The sequence below is a fragment of the Podarcis melisellensis genome (genome assembly GCF_964234715.1).
Source record: "Podarcis melisellensis genome assembly, chromosome: 3".
In the NCBI taxonomy this organism is placed as follows: Eukaryota; Metazoa; Chordata; class Lepidosauria; order Squamata; family Lacertidae; genus Podarcis; species Podarcis melisellensis.
Genome location: NC_138530.1, coordinates 116,067,414 through 116,087,356, shown reverse-complemented (window position 1 = coordinate 116,087,356; position 19,943 = coordinate 116,067,414). Strand labels below are relative to the sequence as shown.

At 42.2% G+C, this 19,943-nt stretch overlaps 1 protein-coding gene across 2 annotated transcripts in view; it reads right to left on the bottom strand.

Moving 5' to 3' along the window:
* PKHD1 (PKHD1 ciliary IPT domain containing fibrocystin/polyductin) overlaps positions 1-19,943 on the bottom strand; it is a 242,667-nt gene that overhangs the window by 115,204 nt on the left and 107,520 nt on the right. For both annotated transcript variants that reach the window (XM_081905883.1, XM_081905884.1), the window contains 7 exons: positions 18,352-18,509; positions 15,832-16,026; positions 13,424-13,549; positions 12,586-12,719; positions 7,526-7,638; positions 4,829-4,934; positions 3,191-3,325 (listed from right to left, as the gene is read on the bottom strand). In XM_081905883.1, the coding sequence (XP_081762009.1) occupies positions 3,191-3,325; positions 4,829-4,934; positions 7,526-7,638; positions 12,586-12,719; positions 13,424-13,549; positions 15,832-16,026; positions 18,352-18,509 (967 nt within the window). The remainder of the gene's footprint in view (positions 1-3,190; positions 3,326-4,828; positions 4,935-7,525; positions 7,639-12,585; positions 12,720-13,423; positions 13,550-15,831; positions 16,027-18,351; positions 18,510-19,943) is intronic.

Genomic DNA, 19,943 nt, shown 5'->3' with positions numbered 1-19,943 from the left:
TACAAGTAGATCCAGAGCTGATGAAGCGGCTGGGCCAAAGCTGAAAGGACGCTCAGTTGCGGATATGCCTGGAAGTGAAAGGAAAGTCCAATGCTGTAAAGAAAAATATTGCATAGGAACCTGGAATGTAAGAACCATGAACCTGGGTAAGTTGGAGGTGGTCAAAAATGAGATGGCAAGAATAAATATTGACATCCTGGGCATCAGTGAACTAAAATGGACGGGAATGGGTGAATTCAGTTCAGATGACCATCATATCTACTACTGTGGGCAAGAAACCCGCAAAAGAAATGGAGTGGCCCTCATAGTCAACAAAAGAGTGGCGAAGGCTGTACTGGGATGCAATCTCAAAAATGATAGAATGATCTCGATACGAATCCAAGGCAGACCTTTTAACATCACAGTAATCCAAGTTTATGCACCAACTACTGGTGCTGAAGAAACTGAAATTGACCAATTCTATGAAGACTTACAACACCTTATAGAAGTGACACCAAAGAAGGATGTTCTTCTCATTATAGGGGATTGGAATGCTAAAGTAGGGAGTCAAGAGATAAAAGGAACAACTGGCAAGTTTGGCCTTGGAGATCAAAACGAAGCAGGGCAAAGGCTAATAGAGTTCTGTCAAGAGAACAAGCTGGTCATCACAAACACGCTTTTCCAACAACACAAGAGACGACTGTACACATGGACATCACCAGATGGGCAGCATCGAAATCAGATCGATTATATTCTCTGCAGCCAAAGATGGAGAAGCTCTATACAGCCAGCAAAAACAAGACCTGGAGCTGACTGTGGCTCAGATCATCAGCTTCTTATAGGAAAATTCAAGCTTAAACTGAAGAAAGTAGGAAAAACCACTGGGCCGGTAAGATACAATCTAAGTCAAATCCCTTATGAATACACAGTGGAAATGAGGAACAGGTTTAAGGATTTAGATTTGGTGGACAGAGTGCCTGAAGAACTATGGATGGAGGCTCGTAACATTATACAGGAGGCAGCAACGAAAACCATCCCAATGAAAAGGAAATGTAAGAAAGCAAAGTGGCTGTCCAATGAGGCCTTACAAATAGCGGGGGAGAGAAGGCAAGCAAAATGCGAGGGAGATGGTGAAAGATACAGGAAATTGAATGCAGATTTCCAAAGAATAGCAAGGAGAGACAAGAAGGCCTTCTTAAACGAGCAATGCAAAGAAATAGAGGAAAACAATAGAATGGGAAGAACCAGAGATCTGTTCAAGAAAATTGGAGATATGAAAGGAACATTTCGTACAAAGATTTCCATAATAAAGGACAAAAGTGGAAAGGACCTAACAGAAGCAGAAGACATCAAGAAGAGGTGGCAAGAATACACAGAGGAATTATACCAGAAAGAAATGGATGTCTCGTATACCCCAGGTAGTGTGGTTGCTGACCTTGAGCCAGACATCCTGGAAAGTGAAGTCAAATGGGCCTTAGAAAGCACTGCAAATAACAAGGCCAGTGGAAGTGATGGTATTCCAGATGAACTATTTAAAATTTTAAAAGATGATGCTGTTAAGGTGCTACACTCAATATGCCAGCAAGTTTGGAAAACTCAGCAGTGGCCAGAAGATTGGAGAAGATCAGTCTACATCCCAATCCCAAAGAAGGGCAGTGCCAAAGAATGCTCCAACTACCGCACAATTGGACTCATTTCACACGCTAGCAAGGTTATGCTCAAGCAGTATGTGGACCGAGAACTCCCAGAAGTGCAAGCTGGATTTAGAAGAGGCAGAGGAACCAGAGACCAAATTGCAAACATGCGCTGGATTATGGAGAAAGCTAGAGAGTTCCAGAAAGACATCTACTTCTGCTTCATTGACTATGCAAAAGCCTTTGACTGTGTCGACCATGGCAAACTATGGCAAGTTCTTAAAGAAATGGGAATGCCAGATCACCTCATCTGTCTCCTGAGAAATCTCTATGTGGGACAAGAAGCTACAGTTAGAACTGGATATGGAACAACTGATTGGTTCAAAATTGGGAAAGGAGTACGACAAGGCTGTATTTTGTCTCCCTGCTTATTTAACTTATATGCAGAATTCATCATGCGAAAGGCTGGGCTGGATGAATCCCTAGCCGGAATTAAGATTGCCGGAAGAAATATCAACAACCTCAGATATGCAGATGACACAACCTTGATGGCAGAAAGTGAGGAGGAATTAAAGAACCTTTTAATGAGGGTGAAAGAGGAGAGCGCAAAATATGGTCTGAAGCTCAACATCAAAAAAACGAAGATCATGGCCACTGGTCCCATCACCTCCTGGCAAATAGAAGGGGAAGAAATGGAGGTGGTGAGAGATTTTACTTTCTTGGGCTCAATGATCACTGCAGATGGTGACAGCAGCCACGAAATTAAAAGACGCCTGCTTCTTGGGAGAAGGGCAATGACAGGCCTAGACAGCATCTTGAGAAGTAGAGACATCATCTTGCCAACAAAGGTTCGTATAGTTAAAGCTATGGTTTTCCCAGTAGTGATGTATGGAAGTGAGAGCTGGACCATAAAGAAGGCTGATCGCCGAAGAATTGATGCTTTTGAATTATGGTGCTGGAGGAGACTCTTGAGAGTCCCATGGACTGCAAGAAGATCAAACTTCTCCATACTGAAGGAAATCAACCCTGAGTGCTCACTGGAAGGACAGATTGTGAAGCTGAGGCTCCAGTACTTTGGCCACCTCATGAGAAGAGAAGACTCCCTGGAGAAGACCCTGATGTTGGGAAAGATGGAGGGCACAAGGAGAAGGGGGCGACAGAGGACGAGATGGTTGGATAGTGTTTTCGAGGTTACCAGCATGAGTTTGACCAAACTGCGGGAGGCAGTGGAGGACAGAGGTGCCTGGCGTTCTCTGGTCCATGGGGTCACGAAGAGTCGGACACGACTAAACGACTAAACAACAACAACAAAGTGCCATTAAACTTAGCCATAAGTCAACTAGCAACCCTGTAGAGGGCAGCGCAAGAACCTATGTCTCATTACAGGTCATTCACATCACACTAAACTATGATTTAGCTTGACATCTAGATATGACTATAAAGTCTGACAACAGTGCTGAGAAAAGACCTCAATATTCCCCCAAAAGCTGTTTTTCCCCCAACTTTATTGCCCTTTTAGCTCTTTAAGTTTGTTTCTTTGATAGCCTCTGAAAGTGGAGGACAACTTGAGTTCTTACCTTCTCATGCAAGTGACCAAGTAGTAAACTATTGGCAACAGAGGTGTTTCCAAGACTTTCCACAATGTCAATTCCAAAATATTTGCAAGACGAGATGTGGAAGCTCCAAAGCTGTAGGTTGCTACAGTTAATAATCTGTTAATAATAAATATTTTAAACATTAATATATTATTACAAAGGAAATCAACATATAAAGTAAATTAATAGTTGTCTGTGCTCCATAAGACACTGCGAGAAGACAGTGACCTCTCAGGCCTTAACAAAAATTATGAATTTACCAATCACCTAACCATTAGTTACAATGGTGTTTTTTCAGTCTGGCCACACTTTATCACGTGGCATGAATGAATTACTGGTTGACATTCCACAATTTATGCTACAAGGGACACTTAACTATGATTATTTTTTCCAGTTTTTATTTATTTTAATTGTGAAATAGTTAAATCACAAAGTCTTCGTATTTACAAAATGAGACACAAAGATACATCCATTGGGTTAACATAATTCGTAAATTATTATTTAAATGGTAAAATTAGCATTATACTTAACTTCCACATGGCTCAATTTGTTCAATTTTTAAATTCCTGGGGACCAGAGACATCATCATAAAGTCAATAGCCCTGGTGGAGGGATTAAATGGCACTGCCACCTAGCTATGATGATGATGTTCCATCTCTGAGCCATAATAAATACAGTCCAAGGTATGTGAAATGAGTATGAAGGAATGCCATGCTTCTACAGGTAGCTTCTACAGGGCTTTGGCTACAATCGTATTGTCCCAAAATAGCAACAGGTGTGATATAGCAATCTTGAGCCTTTACCCAGCTGACACAGTAATTTATCCACCCTGCCTTCCTCCCCTTTTATCTTATTCCTCATCTGCTTGATTAACAATGAGAAACAAACCAGAAGACTGGATTTTCAGTACGTCCATACAGGATCAAGACTGCAATAGCAGAGACATAAAATACATGCCCCCAATAGTTAACATAAAAAGGGGAAGTATATCTGCTTGTTTTTTTTAATCAGCCCTGAGTGCTCACTGGAAGGACAGATCCTGAAGCTGAGGCTCCAATACTTTGGCCACCTCATGAGAAGAGAAGACTCCCTGGAAAAGACCCTGATGCTGGGAAAGATGGAGGGCACAGGGAGAAGGGGACGACAGAGGACGAGATGGTGGGACAGTGTTCTCGAAGCTACCAGCATGAGTTTGACCAAACTGCGGGAGGCAGTGGAAGACAGAAGTGCCTGGTGTGCTCTGGTCCACGGTGTCACGAAGTGTCGGACACGACTAAACGAGTAAACAATAACAAATATCTCTTTTTGAACTTTGTTTTTTGTTCTATTTTGACTTAGGTCTCCTCAGTTTATTATCATTTATTGTTATCCATGTAAACAATGAAAATTATTGATAAATTGTTGCACAACAAAGTTACAGTAGTTGCAGCCAATGAATATTATGGTATATGTTGTAACTCTGACTCCCAGTAGCCCCAGCCAGCATGCTCAATGGACAAGGTCTCAAAGATGATGAATTTGTTGTCCCAAACATGTCAAGGGCACCAAGTAAACTACCCCATTGCTAAAGTGTTTCAGAAGACTTGGTGGTGGGGAAGCAAAAAATTATGGTTATCCTACCTTAACTCCACCTTCACATTGCCAGGCTGTGAAGGTTTCGAATGTAACAGGCAATGTGGTGTTTACTCTTTGAGGATGATATTCTGGGTATATTAGAAGTCCAAAGCTGTTTAAATTGAAATGAACGATAATGGCTTTATAACAAAACATTGAGATGGGAAAATGTGCAGATATAGGAAGGATGGGAGAGAACCCAGTTTGCATTTAAAGACAAATCTACATACTGTGACTCACACTTCCCAGTAGGTGAACTGAAACATAACCATCCTTCAAAAATTGAAGTTCTCTGAATTGTGCAATGAGATCCTCATGCTGAGCAATCTGTACAAAAATGTATATGATGGGGCATAGAAATGCACATACAGTACAACCACATCTTGTGTGTAATTAACTTACACAATTTCAACCTTAAGCAATTGAAAGCTCACCAGTTAAAATAGTGCAAACTGGCTGCACACACGGAAGAAAGCTTAAATGTTCTTTTTGCACCCATTTTCTCAGCACACAAAGAGCTTGCCTGCCACCATGCTTAGTGGGCTCTGAGGTGCTCTCACAAGATCTCACAAGAACTTGGACAGCCCTGTGAAATCTCACAACAGCAGCCCAGAACCCATGCACCGAGCGGGAGGGACGTGCTCCAAAAAAGGGAGTGTAATAGCCCTCTGCCTTGCTTGTTGGGTAAGATCCACTCAGCGCGCCCGCTCCAGAAGGTATTCGTACGGAGGCAGTTGGAGTACACGCTTTTTCAGGTGTATACACCCACCATCCCCAAAATGTAACTTCTGAACAAGATATGATTGCACAGTATTAGTGAAAATAACTTTTTAATGAAAAATTGCATATAAACATGTGCATTTGAAGAAAGGAACCAATCCAGGCTCTTGGCAGCTGGAATACCAATTTTTGCAAGTTTAAAAGACAAATATATTTTCCAGGAACACAATCTAATTGACTGTGGATTTGTCTCATGATCTGATCAGTCATGATCTGCCTGAAATGAATCAAGTGAATTCACTTTGGAATTCAAGTTTTTTTCCCAAATGTACATGTTCTTTATACTGAGAAGAAAATGTGATTCCAGTTCACAGCATATATTCACAGGCAAATATTACTGAATTAGCTGCTACTATAAAACACACACTATAACAAAAACTGCAAGTCAGAGCCAAGGATTTTTATACTGAGGTACTTTGAGGATGGAAACATCAGTAGAGGTACCTGACTCCACAGGAATTAAATTATAGTAATTACTAAGCACATACAAAGGAAAATAGAAAAAGCAGTGGGTAATCAGGAAACTGAATAGTAAAGCAGGCATAAACAAAAACAGCCTGTTCAAAAATCTGTGTGATCATTCCTTTTTTTGCAGATTATTAAAAAAATGTACTTAACTGTCAGAATGGACTGAATACTTCTACAATGGTGCCTCGCAAGACGAAATTAATTTGTTCCGTGAGGCTCTTCGTATAGCGGTTTTTTCGTCTTGCGAAGCAAGCCCATTGAAAGCTTAGCGGATTAGCGCTATTAGCGGTTTAGCGGCTTTTAGCGATCAGCTGTTAAGCGGCTTATCAGCGGATCAGCTGATAAGCGGCTTAGGAAAAGGGGGGGGAGGGAAAAATACCCAAAGGAACTCGCAAGACTTTTTCGTCTTGCGAAGCAAGCCCATAGGGAAATTCGTTTTGCGAAGCGCCTCCAAAACAGAAAACCCTTTCGTCTAGCGGGTTTTCCGTCTTGCGAGGCGTTCGTCTTGCGGGGCACCACTGTAATACAATTACTAACAGTCAATTTATAAGCCACACAAAAAGCCTGAACCACTATATATGGCTGTGTACTTATTTGTTTATGTGTGTGAATGTGTGTATATATAAATTGGGGATCATTTTGAACTAGAATATGCAGGGTTCTACATTTCAAACATGAATTTTCCCAAAAAGGACACTTAAGACTGACTTTAAAAGGTAAAGGTAAAGGACCCCTGAAAGTTAAGTCAAGTCGTAGATGACTCTGGGTTTGTGGCGCTCATCTCGCTTTACAGGCTGAGGGAGCTGGCATTTGTCCGCAGACAGTTCTGGGTCATGTGGCCAGCATGATTAAGCTGCTTCTGGCGAAGCCAGAGCAGTGCACGGAAATGCCATTTTCCTTCCTGCCGGAGCGGTACCTATTTATCTACTTGCACTTTGACGTGCTTTTGAACTGCTAGGTTGGCAGGAGCAGGGACTGAGCAACGGGAGCTCACCCCGTCGCGGGGATTCGAACCGCTGACCTTCTGATTGGCAAGCCCAAGAGGCTCAGTGGTTTAGACCACAGCGCCACCCGCGTCCCTGTAAGACTGACTTGGAATGTATCAAATACTGAAGCCTATATGCAGATTCTACATCTCTGAAATGAAATGCAACAGCTGTTTACTAGATGAAAATACTAGGCAATAGTTTAGAACTGGGAAAGAAGAATATATGTAATTGTAATTGAAATGAACCCTATTTACAGTCTATGAGAAATGGACCATAGCATATTAGTATGTTTTCATCCTGCTGGGGAAAGATCAGAGAAAGCATTAAACACTGCTATTGCAATTAGCATTTATGCAGCAGAGTGAGTGTGTGCTCACACACATGTGTGCACATGCTTGCACATGTGAGAGAATGACAGGGAGGAAGGAGGGGAAAATATTATCCAATCAAACTGAATGCAAAATACCTCGTGCAAGAATAGGCTCGATTCTTACTGAAGGACAGAACTGGAGCCTCTGATGGTCCTGAAGGAGAAAGGTGGAAAAAATAGCCATGTCCCGCAGCACACACTGTGTTACCCTGAGGAGGAGAATATGGTTATAGAACATCCATCTCAATGCAGTTAAGATCCCATAATACTGGAAAAAGTTGTGGCATTTTATCTTCAGACCTATATGAACATCCATGTCAAGTTGGTTTGGAAATCCAAAGATTCAGACACCTCAGGATGAAAACTGAGAGACATAATTTTACTTCAGAAGGAGTCAGATATGGGGCTCCCTCCAACCACAAGCCTCCTCTGCCTCCATCAACTGACAGAGAGCTGGAGGGGCCTCTCTAGGGTGCTTGACAGGGTTTGTCAAGAGTTTCCTAACATGGAGACAGCTTCTGTGTGGCACCACATGTAGACAGAGTAATGGCAGGTCCAACAGTAAAGGGGAGAAAACAAAAACAAACCACTGTCTGTTTGTTCCTTGTTTTCAAATGAGTATCAGAGCAAAGCAAAAAAGTATTACTGGCTAAGAAAAACGACATATTCAGCTAAAATATCCTGCATCTTTTCAAGCAGCTCTAACAGTTTTGCTGGTGCAGCCATGGTCTCATCCAGGCTTCCTCAAACTCAGCCCTCCAGATGTTTTGAGACTACAGTTCCCATCATCCCTGAGCACTGGTCCTGCTAGCTAGGGATCATGGGAGTTGTAGGCCAAAAACATCTGGAGGGCCGAGGTTGAGGAAGCCTGGCTCTCATCTAAGACAGAGATGCGGAACTTCTAGCCTGCCAAGTCTCCTCAATTAGTGTGTGAGGCTGTTTCGTGGAAACAAATTACACCTGACATTACACATATCAGGTTTAGGGCAGGGAAGTGTGAGCCTTTAAAGGACCAACAGGGAGTTTTACATGGGCTTCCAATTGCTCATTTGCTAGAGAAAAGCAGCTGTGGAGTTGGAAGAGCCAGAGGATGCCAGGATAATTCACCCCCACCCATTAGCTGGTGTGTGTTGCTCAAGGTGGGGCATTTCCATTCAGTGCAAACTGCTTTTCTCTTCCATTGCTGCTCTTCGATGACAGCACTGGAGATGGAAAGGAGAAGAGCAGGGAGGTTTAGAAGGCCTTTCCAGTGCTTCTCCTGGGGGGGGGGGCAAAGTGGGGAGGATGACTTCTAAACATGATTCTCTTAGTGATCACGCTGCTGGTTTCTTGCCTTTTCAATTGCTATTGTGCTTTGTTTATTAATGGTAGTTATTGCTGGTTCTTTTTATTTTATCTCTTGGTAATTTGTAAAAATTGTGTTTTAAATGTTTCATGTGACTGGGGTTGGGGTGGGGAGTGGCCTAAATATTAAAGGTAAAAGGACCCCTGACCATTAGGTCCAGTCATGGCTGACTCTGGGGTTGCTCGCTCATCTCGCTTTATTGGCGTCATGTGGCCAGCATGACTAAGCCGCTTCTGGCGAACCAGAGCAGCGCACGGAAACGCCGTTTACCTTCCCATCGGAGCGGTACCAATTTCTCTACCTGCACTTCGATGTGCTTTCGAACTGCTAGGTTGGCAGGAGCTGGGACCGAGCACCGGGAGCTCACCCCGTCGCGGGGATTCGAACCGCTGACCTTCTGATCAGCAAGTCCTAGGCTCAGTGGTTTAACCCACAGCGCCACCCGCGTCCCTGCCTAAATATTACACCTAAGTAAATAAATAAGTGGGCCAACTTTTTAAACTGTATTGTGACCATTATGATACGTGTGCCATCATACCAGGGAAGAAAATGATTTATGCAAATGAATGGAAAACTGCAGAACAGCTGATTACATGCACCAGTTCTTTAAAATCCCTTATAAATGATCAGGTAGCTGAAAACACTAGACATGCACAATGTTCACAAGACTTACAGGTACTAAAAACAAACAAACAAACATTTCTCTCTCTAAAGTATATAGGTAATATTATGGCTCTCCCCCTTCCTGCAATTCTAGGATTTCATACTTGTTGAATGCCCAGCAACCAACATTCCTGACACTGAGAAAAGTGGCAAAGACTCCATGCTTAGCAGGGCCAGATCAAACACAGAAGACTGGGTGTGATCCAACACATGTCTGCCACCGCGAATGGAGCTCCTCCACAGGAAAAACAGGGCAGCTTACAGCTCCTGGAACAGGGACCTACCTTCTTTACTTTCTGGCCTCTGAAAAGTGCCTGGCATATTGATGGCATTATTAAAATCAGTATGATAAATAATAATAATAAACCCTACCATTTGGTGGGTTTCTCACTAGTTAAAGGAATTCTCTGCAAATTTATACATTTTGAAGAAAACTCTCACTACAAAATCACTATTAAAAAAACAACCCTGGACACAGAGAATTAGAGTCAGGAGAATCTAAAAGGGAATTAACCAAAGTTGCAAAGAGTGAATTTTCTGCCCAGACCTTCAACACTATAAAATCATAGTGGAAATTTGGTCCAGATGTGCAGTGGCCAAAAGGTGGCCGCTTGTGTCACTGGAAGTGTTTGTGAGGTGGATATTTGTCCACAGGGATTGGAAGGCAGACCACCAACTCACTTCCCAGAGGTCACTGGAGAGCTTTAAGAAGGTAATGACTGTTCATTTCTTGTGACCCAGATCAAAGGAGAGCCAGTGACCTAGAAGAGAGAGGCTCCGTATCCCGTTTCCAGTCTCGTGACCTATACAATTTTCCCACTGTCCTGGTGTCTGACATTTGTCACAAGGGTCACAAAGCAAAGAGACAAGAATAGTGCCGGCAGCACAAGCCTAGGCACCTTTTTGGAAACACAGCTTTTCAGACCACACTGCCCACAGCACAGTTAATGCAGAGCTTCAGTAGTCAACTCACATTATAGTTCAGTGACTATTTTACCTACGACTCCAGTAGTGCATTCTACAGATGATTTGTGAGGGCGAGAGTCCAGCATATTTATGCAGACAGCTGGTAGCTTGACAGCAGCGGTCTCGGCGAAGCAGAGAATTTTCTGCAGAAATAAATTATTTGGGACACTGTATTCTATAGATCTCTCTGCAGCTAAATTCCCAGAGAGAAAGTGGTTTATTTCCATGAGTATCTGATAGCAATTGAATACAGCCATATGACCTTTCAAGCGATTAAGACACCACATGTGGATATTGAACATATTTTGTTAATGCTGAATTTAAATCCAAACTCGTCTCTCTACTTGCTTCCTTATCTTCTCCCTAATGGCAGATTTTAAGAAGCTTGAAACAACAAGCCAGCATCAATGCAAACTCTTTATTCAATATCCACCATCATCAAGCCTAGTCATTCCTTAGCATGATTGTGGGGGACCCCTTCCTTGGTGGTCTGACAAAGTAAAATGCAGTGGATCAAACAGCTCACATGTAATCTGGCTCACATGTTACAGCCTAATTCTCACAAAAAGCAGAGAAGCTCCCTTGGAAAAACATGGCAACCCACAGATAGCTATCATAAGCAGAGAGAAGACTAGGCTAGAACACTCACAGCTATTTTTCTGTATGTGGGGAATTTTATGAATGGAGCAGCACTTAGTTATGTGTGTCTGCCTACAAGCTGAAGTTAAGTGCTCCAAACATAACTCAACCACTTCATCTGTGGTTTGTGAGAATTAAGGCTTAGATTGTGCATGTAGTCACATATTCTGAGACATCATCCCAAGTACCAATACAGTGGTATCTTGGGTTATAGACGCTTCAGGTTACAGACGCTTCTGCTTACAGACTCTGCTAACCCAGAAATAGTACCTCGGGTTAAGAACTTTGCTTCAGGATGAGAACAGAAATTGTGCTCCAGTGGCGCGGCAGCAGCAGGAGGCCCCATTAGCTAAAGTGGTGCTTCAGGTTAAGAACGGTTTCAGGTTAAGAACGGACCTCCAGAACAAATTAAGTTCTTAACCCGAGGTACCACTGTATAAACATTGTTATGCAAGTCATAACAGCTGACTTGCATAAAAATATTTACATTAGTACTTAGAATTATGTGAATTGCCCCTCCCTCTCCCAACATCCAAAACAAGAGGGAAAACCATGGTTATTTAATAAATGAGCATATATCACTCATATGCGCTCCCCGTGCTGGTGGTGTGGGGAGCAGGAGGAGAAACAAACAGGCCTAATCCCCTTTAATCACCACTCCACCATGAAAGAAACAGTTTGAATGGTGTGGGAAAGCAGGAGGGATTTCCCTACCTCTCTCTCATAGCTCAAGAACTCAGGGGTCACCTTGTGTGTTGGACTAGGACTGGAAAGAACCCAACTCAAGTTTTCGCTTTGCCCTGAAATTCACTGAGTGATCTTGAGCCAGCCACTCACTCCCACCCTAACCTACCTCGCAGAACTGAAGATAAAATGGAGGTGGAGAAACATGCATGCCACCTTAAACTCCTGGGAGGAATAGCGGGGTGCAAATCACATCATCAGACAAAAGAAAGTACTCCTTTTCATAAAGCACAATTAGACAAATTTATAATGCGGGTGGCAGTGTTGGTCTAAACCACTGAGCCTCCTGGGCTTGCTGATCGGAAGGTCGGCGGTTTGAATCCCAGCAACGGGGTGAGCTCCTGTTGCTCGGTTCCAGCTCCTGCCAACCTAGCAGTTCAAAAGCACGTCAAAGTGCAAGTAGATAAATAGGTACCGCTCCGGCGGGAAGGTAAACAGCATTTCCGTGTGCTGCTCTGGTTCGCCAGAACCGGCTTAGTCATGCTGGCCACATGACCCAGAAGCTGTACACCAGCTCCCTCGGCCAATAAAGCGAGATGAGCGCTGCAACCCCAGAGTCATTCACAACTGGACTTAACTGACAGGGGTCCTTTACCTTTACAAAGGTTGGTCTATCCATTGCTATTAGTCATGATGGCTATTGGGGTGCCACAATGGCAGAGGGGCTATTGCTTTCACACCGTGCTTGTGGACTTCCCAGAGGTATCTGTTTGACAACAAACAGAATCTAAAGGAAGAGAGGAACCTTGTGAAAACACTGTCACTTATCTTGGTGCCCTGTGACATCCTTACAGCTCACCTCTATCAAATCATCAGGAGCCTGGATATAGAATCCAGCAGGTGACAAGGTTTCAACACTGGAAAGCCCATCAGTTCCAGAAAGTCCAATAATTGTGTTGTGCCTTAATAGGTTATTCTGATCCAGTGAATCTCCTAAAAACAAACGAAGATAACACATTAACAAGCTGCCACAGAGGCAAGACATGCAGTGGTCACAGAATATATACCTTGAGATGTTCATTAGTTGGTTCCTGCTCAGTAACCCAGAGCTAAATGGCAAATCAGTGACACTTTGCTTACTGTTTCAAAGGCATGATTAAGAAATGGGACACAACTTGTGGGGAAAGCAACAAAAGGCTGCTGGGGGACAAAAACGATGGAGATGGTCCAGAGAAGCCCTCATTTTGTTTAGATGGAGACTAGATTACAGTTCTGTAATAAAAATTACATCCATTTTGTTTGCAGCATTTTGACTTGTGTTGCAAAGATCAAGATTTCCCTCAAGTGCCTGTAAACCAAAGAGACAAATAAGTAGAAGGAATTACAAAATCCACAGAACTGTATCAGGTTCTGTAGGTCAAACAATCGGCACCATATATATTATTTCAATTTTTCAATTCTTAGAATAGTTTTGCTGCTTTTATTTAACTGACATTTTCTGGTTTTATATAAAATGTCTGTTCTTCATCTTAAGGGGAAATTGAAAGTTTCTGAAACAAAGCAATAAAATGAAAGGAGTGAGATGTCAAGTAAAAAGTATGGAATTTTTAAAGAAAAAATATAGTTTTGAGGAAAATGAATCTTCTTGAAAATTTCTACTAATATTTCATAACACAAATTTATTTTGTATAACTTACCCACTATAACTCCATGGCCCATAATGTTGTAAAAAATGTTGTTTTCCACCCTGAAATCTGACACCCCCTGCAGGCTAATTCCACGAGCAAAAGAATCTAATACGGCACAGTTTCGAAAATAAGAATCTAGAAGAAGAAGAAGAATTGTATAAAGCAGTAGAATTAGATAGAAGTAGAATTTCATGCTGTATCTTCATTTCTATTTATTTTCGCTTAAAATATTTTAACCCTGTCTTTCAATCATTTTTCATAAGACAGCTTGCATCATATTTAAAAATAATATATAAATAAATAACCGAAAGTGCAGCGTAACAAATCAAAGCAAACAGGGATTAAAAAAGCAACTGGAGCTAAAAGCCCGTTCCCCACTAAAACCTAGGGAAGGAACAGGGGTTTTATCCTATGCATGCTTACTTGAGGGTAAAAGGTAAAGGTAAAGGGACCCCTGACCATTAAGTCCAGTCGTGGCCGAAGCTGGGGTTGCGGCGCTCATCTCGCTTTATTGGCCGAGGGAGCCGGCCTACAGCTTCTGGGTCATGTGGCCAGCATGACTAAGCCACTTCTGGCAAACCAGAGCAGCGCACGGAAACACCGTTTACCTCCCCGCTGGAGTGGTACCTATTTATCTACTTGCACTTTTGACATGCTTTTTAACTGCTAGGTTGGCAGGAGCAGGGACCGAGCAACGGGGGCTCACCCCGATGCGGGGATTCGAACCGCCGACCTTCTGATCAGCAAGTCCTAGGCTCTGTGGTTTAACCCACAGTGCCACCCCCGTCCCATTACTTGAGGGTTTGAGGGTAAGTCCCAGTAAACTAAACATGCTTAGATTGTCCTGTTATTTGGCATCTTGCCATATGAGGTATCTATTAATTCTGTCTTGTGTTTATTAATTCTATATCATGTTTTTTGTTTTGTTTTTTATATTGCACATTGCTCAGAAATTTAAAATTTTAAGCAGTCTACACATTTTCTAAATAAAGGCCATCAGAACAAGCATTGAGTGGTCCTGAGCTTAGAGTGCAACAAAAAGATGACACCACCAGGGAGATTCAGAACCTTGGTTCTGAGCATGTGAATTCTTAAAGTCCGTCCTCCAAATAAGATCATAACAATTGAACTGATCCCTATGGGACCAGGTGGCTCTTGGTTCTAAGCTATTTAGGGCTTTATAGGACAAGACCAGCAGTTTGAATTGTGCCTGGGAACACATCAAATGCCAGTGAAACCCTAAAAACTGAAAACATACATTCTTTCTTATAAGTAACAGTCAGCAGCCTTTCAGCTTTATACCAAATGAAATGACGTTTCCACATAGTCTTCATGGACAACTCCTCATTTAGATCATGGCTGTAATCTAACCTGGATGCCACCAGGGCATAGATAACTACAACCTGATCACATTTTTCCCTAGAAGATATGCTGCAGTTGGTATACCTACCAAGTTAAAGTGCCAACTGGGCATTTGGGAAGCAATCAGTCTGTCTGGATCTAAATGCAGATCAACCACGAGCTGTAGTCCTGATCCCTCATTCCTGTCTGTCTTGTGAATGTCATCCTACAGGGTAACCAAGAAAGTGTTCTGGTCTTGCTCCCCCAAAGAATCTGGAAGCCAGCTGAAATATTTCTAGATAACCAGCTTCATCCAGAGATATTTAAAGTTGATCACCCAGCACCTGTTGAAGCATCATGGTGGCATCACCCCAGAAAAGGACATTTTGGACTGACCAATGATTACCAAAAATCTCCTTTTATTAGTCCAGAAAAAGTGACACCTCCAAAAAATTTCTGGGTGTTATTGTCTGACTGAAATAAAGGTATCCTCAGTTGAACATGAAAGAATAGCTAATAAGCTCCACTCCTAGTTTTGAGTTTTTAGCAATGTAATAATAATAATAATAATAATAATAATAATAATAATAATAATAATTTATTTGTACCCCACCCATCTGGCTGGGTTTCCCCAGCCACTCTGGGCAGCTTCCAACAAAGATTAAAAATACATTAAAATGTCATACATTAAAAACTTCCCAGAACAGGGCTGCCTTCAAATGTCTTCTAAATGTTAGATAGTTGTTTATCTCTTTGACATCTGTTGGGAGGGCGTTCCACAGGGCAGGCGCCACTACCGAGAAGGCCCTCTGCCTGGTTCCCTGTAGCTTTGCTCATCACAATGAGGGAACCGCCAGAAGGCCCTCAGCGCTGGACCTCAGCATCTGGGCAGAATGATGGGGGTGGAGACGCTCCTTCAGGTATACTGGGCCAAGACCGTTTAGGGCTTTAAAGGTCAAAACCAACACTCTGAATTGTGCTCAGAAACAAGACTTATGATGGAACTCAGTTAAAGCCAACAACCGTTTGTTTTTTATAAGGCTGTTAAGATACAAAATATAATAATTTTTGCTCACTAGTCATGTGGGCATTTCCAGCAATGGTCAGTGCACTGAAATGCTTCTGGAAAGCTTGGCCTACATGCCGGAACTGTACACCTTCTAAATGAAGCTGAGTCTCTTCACCACTGTAGGCCTGCACAATGAGAACAGCCCCCATATCCCGCGATCCAAGTTTCCTCTCACTTTTCTTGTAGAAACAGTCTGAGACGTCTGAAAAGCAATGATGAAGGTATATAGCATGCAGGGCAAATGTTTAAAAAGCATGAGGCATCTTCACAATCTTCCATTAAATTACAAAAAAGAGATGTAAGCATGAGACATTAAATACTTTAGGTTTATTACATGCTTCACTCACTGGGGGTGAAGTAGATAAAACATGCTCAGGCTGGTAGCACAATGTTCGTTAATTAGAGTGCTCACATGATGACCATTCACACAAAAAATCATAAATGTGCAAAGCAAACAATAACATCTATTCTTCTACTAGTGCTGCTCAAGAAGAATTTTAGTGACAAATAATTAACAAAATTGTTTCTGAAATGTTCGTGATACCCCAAATGTGACTAACAAGAAGGGAAATTTGTTTGGTTTGCATTCTAAAATGAACTAACTTAATTCACTGGTGCTATGGATGGAAGAGAAATTCACATTTAAAGCCAAATCTATTAATTTGCACTTTCTGAAAGAATGAGAACAAAAACACAGCCATCCCTCAAAATTCATACTTATCTGAATTTTGTGAGGCAGGTCTCCAACGAATAATTACAAATATATAGGGGAAATGTTCATTAAAATGAATATATTAGTGAAAATACCACACAAAAATGCAATCATGCATTTTATTATGGTAAATTACTTACAAAAATATGTACATTAGTCAAAACTGCACTAAAAATGTGTTCATTAGGAGAAATTCGCATTAAAACCTTAAGAAGGATTTTTTTCAAATCACAAATTGCTGCAGAAATGTGGAGTACTAAATTTAAGATTGAAGCAATGAAAAACTAAGAAAACAAAAATTTACATATCCTCCCATCCCCAGCTGGTCCCATACTAGTATGCAGACTGGAACACAGCTATGGTTCCTCATCATTGTGGAAAAAAATGTGACAAGTGGGATGCCGTAGGGTTCTGTCCTGGGCCCTTTGTTGTTCAACATCTTTATAAATGACTTGGATGAAAGAATTGAGGGGATGCTCATCAAATTTACAGAGGACACCAAACTGGAGGGTAGCTAATGCCGCAGAAAACAGAATCAGAATCAAAATGACCTTAACAGATTGGAGAACTAGGCCCAGACTAACAAAATGAATTTCAGAAGGGACAAGTTCTGCACTTAGGGGGAAAGAACCAGATGCACAAATATAGGATGGGGGACCCTTGTCTTACTAGCAGTAAATGTGAAAAGGATCTAGGGGTCTTGGTGGACCACAGACTTAACATGAGTAAACAGTGTGATGCAGCAGCAAAAAGGCCAACATTATTCTAGACTGCACAAACATTAAATAATTAAATATATATATATACCCTGCCCATCAAGAGAAGTATAGTGTCCAGAGCAAGGGAAGTAATAGTACCACTCTGTTCTGCCTTTGTCACACCACACTTGAAACACTATGTTCAATTCTGGGCATCACAATTTAAGAAGGATGTTGACAAGCTGGGACTATATAGGACTGGCAGAAATGACTGGCAGAATCCGAGACCAGGGAGAAGAGTCGGCGGAAGAAGATTGGAAGAAATTTAAGGATTATCTTAAGAAATATTGCAAAATTAATGAATGTTAGAATGACGTTGGTTTAGAAATTACGTGGTTTCCAGCTGTAATGGATAAGTAAAATGAAAAGAAAGGTTAAAAATTAAATGAAAAACAAGGGAAAGGATTTGCTGAATTAATAAATCAGAAATTGGAATACAGAAAAGGGAGGTATGAGGAGGTCGGGGAAGTAAGTTATAAGAAAATAAGGGATTGAAATTATACTTGTTTTTTGTTATTTTTGTCTGTCTGTTTGTTTTGTTTTTCTATAAATCTCTGAAATTTCAATAAAAATCTTTTTTTAAAAAAAAAAAAAAAGACAAGCTGGAACATGTGCAGAGGAGGGCAACCAAGATGATCTGGAAATCAAGCCTTATGAGGAGCGCTTGAAGGAGCTGGGTATGTGTAGGAGGAGACTGAGAGGAGATAGGATAGCCATCTTCAAATATCTTAAGAGCTGTCACATGGAAGAGGGAACATGATTGTTTTCTCCTGTTCTGGAGGGTAGGATCAGAACCAATGGCTTCAAGGTACAAGAAAGGAGATCCTGATTCAACATTAGGAAGAACTTTCTGGCAGTAAGAGCTGTTCGACAGTGGAACAGATTCCCATGAGAGGTGGAAAACTCTCCTTCCTTGGAGGTTGTTAAGCAAAGTTGGATAGCCGTCTGTCAAGGCTTCCTGCACTACAAGACTTGGACTAGATGACCCTTGGGTCCCTTCCAATTCTGTGATTCTATTAATCTCTTTATGTTACCCTTAGAGTACCCTCTCTCTCACCTCCTGAAATACCTGCTTCTTTGCACTGCTGCAGGTGGGAAGCCCTTTCCGTGGTGACATTTCCGTGGATGACCACACTCCGACTGACCAATGCCACAAGAGCTCTGAAAACATGGTGCTCTCCAGACACCTGTTCTTCAGCAATACCATGAGGATACCTATAGGATACATAGGAACAATCGTAGCCAGCTTAGATTTTTGTACCATAAATCTAGTCACAAATGAGAGCCAGAATTCAGTTGCCACTATACTTTTTGACCTTTCATTATCTTCTGACGAGCTGTTTGCAATTGCCCCACCTCAACCCAAACCAAACAAGGAAAAAAACTTGGTTTGTTTGATGATAAATTTGCCAATGTAATATTATTTGCCATGATAATAAATTTGCCATGATAAATTATGCAATGATAAATTTGCTTAAGACTTTAAAGATGCCACACGACTCTTTGTTGGTTTTGGTTTCCAGAGACTACCCCTTTGGAAATAGGAGATGGAAGGTCTTTGGGGCTTGGAACACATGTTTAGCTCCAGTGCTGAGCTCTGGATTATGTGCTGCAACAATAAGAGTGGGGTTTTCTGAGAATGCAAATAATAGTTTCCCTTCTCCAATCGTACCCAGTCTACACATATAACCATGCACATAAGTGGCCGCTTTAGTTGTGATGCAACCACATGAATGCAGCTTCACCGTACAACTGCAAGGGTACAGTAATTTCTCCTATATCATTACTGTGCATACTAATAGTTCAGTCCTTGAAATGTTTACGAGAAGACCCACTGAGTGCAATAAGGGTTAGGGCACAACCCAAATCTCCCCACCCTTCCACACCAGTAGGACTTTACAGAGCAGTGCATTTGAAACCCTGCTGGTGCACAGCAGCGAAAATAGATGGTTGGCGGGAGGGACACAGTTAAGATGGCTATGCACACTTATGCACCCAATGACCCCACACTGGGCCTCATGCAATGGCCGTGAGGTGGACCTGAGAGATGTTTGGATTGCTCCTTAGTAAATGTCATGAGCCACATGGAAATGTCTTGACAGGATTGGCCAGAGAAGGGCAGAGGAATGGGACGAGGGTGCTGAACTGGATTCTGGAGAAGAGCCCAGTGGTGTGGCAGGTGATGATCTAGAGGCAGTGTGGTGTAATGGTTAGTGTGTTGGACTATGACCTGGGAGACCAGGGTTCAAATCCCCACTCAGCCGTGAAACTCACTGGGTGACCTTGGGCCAGCCACCATCTCCTAGCCTACCTTACAGAGTTGCTGTGATGATGAAACTGGGAGCAGAAGAACCATAGACACCACCTTGAGTCTCTTGCAAGATAGAGGGGCTTGATAAATGTAACAGGCAAGCAGGCAGATAATGTTTTTGGATGGAGTGGGTTCTCAGAGAAAAGGCCCAGCTCAGTGACATCAGATAATCTGGCCACCACAGGAGAGCCACTGAACCTGCCTCCACTGCTGCCTCCTGTCAGGGAGGTGCTCCCTACCTCTGGGGAGATAACACCCATTTGAGGCAGCCATGTCAACTCTGCCTCTGGTACAAAGACTCAGCAGATCCAGCCTACTCATAGGAGTGCCCTTTGGCT